The sequence below is a fragment of the Nicotiana tomentosiformis genome, chromosome 7 (genome assembly GCF_000390325.3).
Source record: "Nicotiana tomentosiformis chromosome 7, ASM39032v3, whole genome shotgun sequence".
In the NCBI taxonomy this organism is placed as follows: Eukaryota; Viridiplantae; Streptophyta; class Magnoliopsida; order Solanales; family Solanaceae; genus Nicotiana; species Nicotiana tomentosiformis.
The window spans coordinates 19,483,625-19,493,244 of NC_090818.1; the positions used below are offsets into that span (position 1 = coordinate 19,483,625).

Genomic DNA, 9,620 nt, shown 5'->3' on the forward strand with positions numbered 1-9,620 from the left:
TGCCTACATTACACCATTGGGCTGCCCTTTTTTATTCTTAAACATATTAAGGTGAGGAAACAACATTGTTGCCCTCAAAATCCAACATGAAGAGGTCCAAGTCTTTGCCACATTTAGACCTTATTTAAAGCTTATTAACAAACAAAAAAAGAAAAAAGAAAAGGAAGAGTCCTTTAGGAATGGAGGTCCCTTACTTTGAGTTTTAAGAGAGAGTAATATCTTAGTACTCCTTCACCTTGTAACTTGGCCAGAGCTCGTCCCACTATTATGTAGTCGATCATTTTCTTTAAGAAAAAAGAAAGTATATACTAACTTATTGTGCAAACTCCGTGTAACATCTTAGACAAATCTCATATTGACAAAGCATGTTTGGTCATATTGAAAGCATCTTAGATTTCAATAACCTGATTTTAAAGCAGGTGGGCTTAGACTCAAAACAGATAATATCACTACTCTATTGAACTATCACATATGGTATAAAGCTACTATGTGTGCAAGCTTGGATGACTGTAGGGCGAACCTCAGTAAGGACACTAAGTCCCTAAAAAAATGGTATATTGATATGTAATATCCTAGCTAGGCAAATCCTACACCAACAAAATTAGGAAGAAAAAAAGGCGTGGATAAGCAAAGAAGATAACCATAAATTCTAGTGATACGTTGTCACTTGTGGGAACCAATACAATCAGTTATTAATTCTGCGCGCCAAAACAGTTAAATGAAAGAAAGATTCACATTGAGTTAAAATAAAAGCTGCAGCAGATAATTTCTTTAAAAACTGTTTAACTTATTCGTCGTGCATTTACATCTATGTCATCGGCCTTCTTCGTCATGAGTTATCGTCAACTCTTTGTTGGAAGTGCTGTACATCTTAGAAGAAGAAGAAGATGTACTACCAGCAGCAACGTTTCTTCGCGTAATAAAAGATGGTTGATTTGGTCGCGGAAGAGTCATGCTTTCACCTCCAAGCATAAGGACTACATTTGACATTGTGGGACGATCACCTTGATCTTCTTGCACACATAGAAGTGCAACATTTACGCACTTTATCACTTCCTTGTCATCGCACGATTCTACAATGGTTTGATCTATTATGTCTACTGCCTTGTCTTTCATCCATAGTCTCCATACCTATGATTCATAATTTGAGTCAGTACTGGATTTAAACAGAACCAATTAATGAGGGAAATTATCGGTACCTACATAACCTGTGAGGTTTACATCTTCAAAAAATTCCATGTTTCTCTTCCCACTTATGATTTCGAGTACAACAACTCCAAAGGCAAATACATCGGACTTGATCGAAAAGAGTCCTTCCAACGCATACTCCGGTGACATGTAGCCACTGTTTTTAATGTTCCAAAATAGGAATTGTGAAAACCACACAATGAGACATCAGAGAAAGTAAACATATAGTGAAATAATAGCAAGTTTTATTCTTCTTTTCACCAAAGAGGTATCCAATCTAAGGTGTAGAACCAAGTTTTAGATATTTTGCTATCCAAATTAAAGCAGAAAACAGTACTCAGAGACTTACTAAGTTCCAACAACTCTGTTAGTATTAGCTTCTGTACTTTTGCCTTCAATAATCCTTGCCAAGCCAAAATCTGATATTTTGGCATTCATTTCTTCATCTAACAATATGTTGCTTGTCTTTAAATCTCTATGAATGATCCTTAGCCTTGAGTCTTGGTGAAGATAAAGAAGCCCTCGAGCAATATCCAATATAATTTCAAAACGAATCCTCCAGTCCAATAATTGGCAGAATGTATGATCTATTTGCAAAGTTTATTAGGTTAACTTAAGAGAATCAATCCGAAAACTACTTGCATAATACATTATATTAAAAATAGTTTTGAGGTACACTAACCGAATATAAACGTATCCAAGCTTTTGTTGGGCATATATTCATACAATAAAATCTTTTCATTTCCCTCAACACAATAGCCAAGAAGCCTGACTAAATTTCTGTGCTGCAGTTTGGCAATTAACATTACTTCAGTTTTAAATTCTTCAACACCTTGTCCGGAATGACATGACAACCTTTTCACTGCCATGTCTGCACCTTCAGGAAACTTACCCTGCATGTACAATGTTTTACAAGATTGTTGTATAACGAGAATTAATGAATCCAAATGGTAAAACAACGAAAGGAGCAAAAGAAAGGCAGAAGAAGGTAACCGAAAACCTTATAAACAGGTCCAAATCCACCTCGCCCGAGCTTAGTTGCATTCGAGAAGTTGTCTGTAGCAACTAGTATGCTATTCAAGCTGAAAAATGGGACATCAATCTGTCTCTTATCATCTTCAGTAATCAAATCTTCATCGAAACTTCCTCTACGAGGCAAGTACTCCATAGGATTCCCCAAAACAATTTCTCTGGCTTCCAAAATCAAACCAATTAAGCAATTAGTAATGAAATTAGTCATAATTTATCTCCAACACCTGAACTTGGGAAAAGCTAGATAAGATTGCTCGATCGTTAATTACCTGTACTTGCTACTCTTTTGTTCAGGTAAATTATATAACTAGTGGCACACAAAATTATAACTCCGAGAATTACAGAGATGGAAATAACAAGGGCTCTCTCATGATTCCGCGAGGGTGCCAACTTTCTGTTTAGTGGTACTTGTATTGCAAGTTCTGAAGCAAATCAAAGAAATGAAACATGAAATATTTGCCCAAAAATAAAATGAAAAGAAGAAAAACTATTGGTAGTAACTAATAAGATGGAGCAAAATAGTGACACACACCTGAGACTAAGGTACAATTTAAGCTCAAACCATCCCATTTATAATCAGGTTTGCATATGCATCTTCTATCTCTTTGTTCTGTTATATTGCAAGTTGAATTTGGCCAATCAATGCAGTCTTCTGAAGTAGTGCAAACTGGCTCCAATGGTGGTTTCCAACTGATCAATATTAAATCGTTCCCTCGACTTAAAGGTTCTGAAGTAAGATCCTTTTTGGGATTGTAACACCAGTCTATCGCCTTAAAAGGCGACGACTGGTTGAGCCGAAAAATTTCTGTCACTGGCCCTTTGTCATCACAATTACCAACAGACTCATTATGTGCAGCTTCTATAACAAACGTTCTGTTTCCCTTATTAAAGTTAACAACGGTATAGTTGCCATTCAATGTCTGAAAACTTACTTGACCAGCTAAATCATCACATGAGAAACTATAATACAAAGGATCTCCACAATCTGGTCCGATGCTTAATGGATATGGTATTAGGTTTGTGCCACAAGGCTGGCAATCTCTCGCCGTTGCTTCTGCAAAGCCAAAAATAGAAAGAAAAAAAATATAGTACATTTTGTCAACATCAGCTTCTTATTTATACTGTGTGTACATAAGTTAAATCGAAAAATGAAATACCAATATTGGACGTGGCAACGCGGATAGAGAGGTTGAAGCCACCACTATAGTTCTCCTGGAGATTCTTGAGAATAGACAACCAAATCCCACATACAAAATTATCATAAGTATAGGCTTGGCACTGGCAATCGCGTAAACAAAGTCTCCTGCAGTCGTCACTGGTATTAGTGTTAGTATGTAACCGGTCTGGACTAGCAAATTTCATTGACCTCAGATCCAAGAACGTGTCAAGTTTGCCTACATTGTCTTCTTCGCAAGAGTTAACTGACATCCTCGAACAACCACCTGAAAATTCTCCTGCTCGTAAATTTTCTGGAGAATCAGGCTCAAATCCAGGCAAACATTTGCATAATGATGACACATGGTTGCTGTTGCAAATGCCAAATTTCCCGCATTTTTTATACACATCGCATGTATCTTTTGGCGCTAACCACATCAAAGACCATTGACTACTCTCCTTATCCCAACTGTAGAATTGTATTTCTCCGGAAGAGTTCATTAAGAGTCTAGTCCTTTCGAAAATGCTGTTGGCATAACTGGAATCGACAGTGTTATTCTCTGTGAAATTGGATAACATGTTGGCGATATACGCGGGCATTTCACTGAAACCGAAAGATCCAGAAGTACTTACAGACCCTTTCCAGTAAATGCCACCATCTTTAAGTATGACATATTTCTTGTTGTTTGCTTGCTCTAGTTGAAATGTGAAGCCACTTCTGAAGTCAGTCAACTTCAAGCCCCTATCCATTTTCATTCCAGGAAGAAAAGTATCAGTTGGATTCAGAAAACTTTGCCATAGTTTAGCTCCTGATTCATCAACTAAAACCAAGTTCCCTGAATCCAAGAGCTCTACTCTCCTTTTTGAAGCACTAATTTCTAGTTGTGTGGAGAAATAAGCGTGTGCATTATATGAATTCCACACTTTGAGGTTACCATCTTCGGCAACAGCAACAGAAATATCCTCATTCTTGATTCTTGAAACTGGAATTGGCTTATTCAAATTTGCAACCCATACAATGGTTTTGGGACTCAAATTGTAATACCATATTCCAACATATCTATTAAACTGATCTCCGTCATTAGAATAGAATCCCATTTCGAACTTTTTTCCAGTAGATACGAGAGTTTCTCCATTGTCAACTAACTTACTGCTTCCATTGATGGTATTCCTTGCATCACATTTTAAGTGACACGAAATAATCAAGAGTGCAAACAGCAGATGGAGAAAATTACTTAATTGTATATGGCTATGCAATTGAGCCGAGAGCATTTTTTTTATGGTATTTTAGTAAACTGAAAAACATTCAAAGGGGTAGCTCTATTTCACTTCACTAGGAAGAGCTTACATGACTAAATAATTAACTGAGACAGTTCCGGGTTAATTCCGACAGCGCTTTAATTTCCATTGTGACAGCTTTTTGCCAAATTGACCAAGTCAATGGTCGTTCTTTTATTTTTCATATTAAATTCATTTTTGTTTTAAAATTCACTAGCCAACTAATACATCTAGTGGGCGTTTGGCAATAAGAACGGTAAAATTCCAAAAACAATATAAAAAACATTAAGTGAAAATGATATTTGAAAATTAGAGTTGTGTTTGGACATGAATATAATTTTGGGTTATTTTTTAAGTTTGATGAGTGATTTGAGTGAAAAGTTTTTAAAAATAACTTTTTGAAGTTTTTCAAATTTTTGAAAAATTTCAAAATTCATCTCGTTAAAATTGAAAATTTTATGGCCAAACACTGATTTCGAAAAAAAGTGAAAATTTTTCGGAAAAAAGTGAAAAACTTCTTATGTCCAAACGGGCGCCTAGTCGAGGGTGGAGGTACTTTTGGTGGTAAGCAGGGGTGTCAATTGTTCGGTTTGGTTGGTTATTTTGTAAAATTTGTACCATACCAATTTTTCGGTTATTCTATTATATATAACCAAAATTAGACTTTTTGAAACCGTCCCAATCATATCGGTTTCTCTTCGGTATCGGTACGGTTCGGTTAATTTTCGGTATTTTTTTTAAATAACATGTAAAAGTCACTAGTAGAAGTAGAATGTAATAACATACGTATTTTTATAAGACTTAGCAAACTATCTAGATATTTTTACATTTTAAAAGATGATGAATTAAGAAAATATAAAAGATGGCTAGACTAGAGTATAGATCCATCAACTACTCTATAACAGCGTAAAAGAAATTAAGTAAATTAATCTAAAAATATATAAATCACACGAGTGGAAAGATATTAACCAAGCTAAAACTTGGACTCAAGAATAAAATCTATAGAAGATTAAATATTCAAAAAATAAATCTAAATCATACTAAAGGAAACATATTTAATACATTGTAGCTTGCTACTCATAATCGCTACAATACCTTGTGTCTTGCTAGTGAATATGCTGAAAATAATTTAATTTCAATAGGAGTAACATAATAGGTTTGAGAATTAGGATTTTGAGTTTAATTACTTGTTGGCTTGTAACTGTTTTCATAATTCCAAGACCCAAGGAAAAATTTAATGTTTTATTATTTTTAAACTTAATATATAAATATATTTTTCACATGTAAATTTATTCGGTACGGTTCGGTATTTTTTCGATTTATTTTCATAAAATAAAAACATACCCTAATTATCAGTACGGTTATAGATTTATATGAAAACCTAAGGTTTTATTAAAAGAAACCTAAAAATCAGTTCGGTTCGATACGGTTCAGTCACTTTTTAAATATTCATTGACGCCCCTAGTGGTAAGTTCCGGAAGTTAATTAGTTCTTGGATTACATCATCCATCCGAAAAGCTTTTAGCTACGTGTTTTTGGAAGTAAACTAATTCTTCAAAAATGAAATTTAATTTGAGTATTTCATTGTATGAATATATTGTTGGGAAAATTAATTCCCACAAAAATAATATTCACGATATATGACTGTAATAAATGCGGATTACTAAAATACAGTAACTAACAGTAATAATAAGAGAAACAAGAACACCAGATTTTTACGTGAAAACCCCTTCTAAATAAGGAAAAAACTACGGCCCGAGAAGAGCAATTGATTTTCGCTATAGCAAGGATTTTATAATTTGTGGTACCTAGTAAAATACTCCAAGACCATTAAACACTCAAAAGAAATAACCCTCTTTTGATTTTTCTACCTCACTACAATACCGCTCAAACTCTCTATATTTTTTCTCACATAGTATTTTGCTTTTAATGTGTAAATCACTCTCTTTCTCTTTGTTTGGTGTGTCTTACAATGAGAGCAATGCACATATTTATAGTGTTTATGATTGCTTCATTGATGTCATCAATGATGTAATGAGCTTGGCAAGAGTCAAATATTCATCGTGAAACCAAGAAAATATTTGCCATAAAATTTTCCTTACTATTCCTTTAGTTGGCTTGACATTTCAAAGCCAAAGTAAGATGTCTTCCTTTCACATGGGATGGACCCATCATATATTAATAAGACATTAATTAAGTACTACTGAAAAATATTACTCTCTTAGTTCATTTTTAGCTATTCATTTTTTACTTTGCACTCCCTTTAAGAAAAAATAAATGAAGTATGTGAACAAGTAAAAGTAAAAATATATTTTTAGTATAGTGAACAAGTAAAAGTGAACGGAGGGAGTACAACTATAAAATATCGGTAATTTGTTTCAAGATATTATTTCCTTTATTTTTTTGTGATTTACTGTTTGGTCTGAATTTCACAGAAAAACTAAAAGATATGTCGAAATTTATATAATTGCAGTACTATTTATTGAGTAAAATATAAGCCACATACAATGTTTTTATTTTTAAAATGGAGTAATTGACACGAGGAAAAATCTGGGTCAAGTCAACTTTCAAATACAGAATTTTCTCCACCACTTACTTTTAATTTATTATTATCGCTTCCTTCATTTTCTCCATCGAACACTTATTCTCCGACCATAAATTACTCCAGGAATCAAAAGCTATTTGAAATGTGTCGTAGACTTATAATCAGTTTCAGACTTAGTAAGTAACGAGAAGTAAGGATAGGTATAGTAAATAAATATTTTTTTTGTTATAAAATATAAATCAAAGTAACAATATGAAATAAGAAAAAATAAGCCAAAGAGATATAGAGAGAAAGAGATTAGAGATTCTTATTTCTTCTTCAATTGTGTGTTCTTTCCATCTATCACAATGCCTTTATATAGGCATGGAAAATGAAGAAATATGTCATTGAATATGTCATTAAGCATTTGAGAGAAAGATCATGGAGGAAGATAGACATCAACCATAATTTCTTATAATACTCCCCCTTGGATGTCCATAGATAATGGGTCTAGTTAAAACTTTATTAGAAAAAAAAACCTTATAGATAAGAGTACACATGTTTAGAAATACGCGTTTTGGTTGCCTAATTAAAATTCTTGCAAGAAAAATCCAGTGGGACAAAATTTTATAAGGGAAAAAGAGCCGCGTATTAACTTCCCCTGATAAGAGCATAAATTCACATCCTTGAGCCTTCACATCCCAATCTTGTGCATTAGTTTCTTGAAGGTTGACGTCGGTAGAGATTTGGTGAACAAATCAGCCATATTATCACTTGAACGGATTTGTTGCACATTGATATCAACATTCTTTTGAAGGTCATATGTAAAAATAACTTTGGTGAAATGTGTTTTCTCCTATCTCCTTTTATGAATCCTCCCTTCAATTGGGTTATGCATGTTGCATTGTCTTCATACAAAATTGTGGCTAGTTTGTCACACTTCAAACCACATTTGTCCCGAATAAGGTGTATTATAGACCTCAACCATACACATTCTCGACTTGCTTCATGAATAGCAATTATCTCAGCATGATTAGATGAAGTAGCCATGATTGATTGCTTAGTCGATCGCCAAGATATTGCAGTGCTTTCACATGTAAACACATAGCCAGTTTGAGATCGACCCTTGCGCGGATCAGATAAATACCCAGCATCGGCATAACCAACAAGATCGGGACTGCAATCATTGCCATAAAATAAGCCCATATCGGTAGTCCCTTTTAGATATCGCAATATGAGTTTAATTCCATTCCAATATCTCCTTGTAGGAGCAAAACTATATCTTGCTAAGACATTAACTGAAAAAGTTATGTCAGGCCTTGTAGTGTTAACAAGATACATTAGTGCACCAATTGCACTAAGATATGGTACTTCAGGACCAAGAAGTTCTTCATTCTTTTCTTGAGGTTGGAACGGGTCCTTATTCACATCAAGTGATCGAACAATCATTGGAGTACTTAATGGATGTGCTCCATCCATGTAAAACTGTTTCAATACCTTTTCTATGTAGGCAGATTGATGAACAAAAGTCTCGTTTGCCAAATGTTCAATTTGCAAACCAAGACATAATTTTATCTTTCCGAGATCTTTCATCTCGAATTCCTTCTTTAAATAATCAATTGTCTTTTAGAGTTCTGTAGGAGTTCCAATAAGGTTTATGTCATCAACATATACAACAAGTACAACAAACTCCGATGTTATTTTCTTTATGAAAACACATGGACAAATGGCATCATTTATATAACCTTTCTTTAATAAATACTCATTAAGGTGGTTATACCACATTCTTTTTTATTGCTTTAGACCATACAAAGATCTTTGCAATTTGATTGAAATCATTTCTCGTAATTTTGAATTATATGCGTCAGGCATTTTAAATACCTCAAAAATTTTCATGTATATCTCAATATCAAGTGAGCCGTAAAGTTAAGTTGTAACCACATCCATTAAATGCATGTCAAGCTTTTCATGGACAGCAAGACTAATGAGATAACGGAACATTATAGCATCCATAACAGGAGAATACGTCTCTTCATAATCGACACCAGGCCTTTGTGAAAATCCTTGTGCAACAAGGCATGGCTTATATCTTTGTACCTCATTTTTTCTCATTCCTTTTGCGTACAAAGACCCATTTATAGCCAACATGTTTAACACCATTAGGTGTTTGGACTACAGATCCAAAAATTTCACGTTTCGCAAGTGAATCCAACTCAGATTGGATTGCTTCTTGCCATTTTGGTCAATCACGTCTTTGTCGACATTCTCCAACGAATTGAGATTCAAGATCCTCATTATCTTGCATAATGCTAGATACAACATTATATGCAAAGACATAATTCACAACTATATTCAATCGATTCGAATCTGTCTGAATATCGATTGGGTTTACTGTTAGTTCCTTATTTTCTTGAGTCTCTCAGGCTTATTGATTTCCACATGA

The 9,620-nt window shown here is 34.1% G+C and overlaps 1 protein-coding gene across 1 annotated transcript; it reads right to left on the minus strand.

The window, feature by feature from the left end:
- Nucleotides 1-627: 627 nt before the first annotated feature.
- On the minus strand, nt 628-4,810 carry LOC104112900 (G-type lectin S-receptor-like serine/threonine-protein kinase At4g03230). Its single transcript, XM_009622941.3, has 8 exons — nt 3,378-4,810; nt 2,753-3,274; nt 2,490-2,642; nt 2,189-2,382; nt 1,871-2,081; nt 1,538-1,775; nt 1,204-1,345; nt 628-1,131 (listed from the first exon to the last, which is right to left on the minus strand). The coding sequence occupies exons 1-8, from the start codon at nt 4,645-4,647 to the stop codon at nt 814-816; spliced, it is 3,048 nt and encodes a 1,015-aa protein (XP_009621236.1). The 5' UTR covers nt 4,648-4,810; the 3' UTR covers nt 628-813.
- Between the last annotated feature and the right edge of the window lie 4,810 nt (nt 4,811-9,620).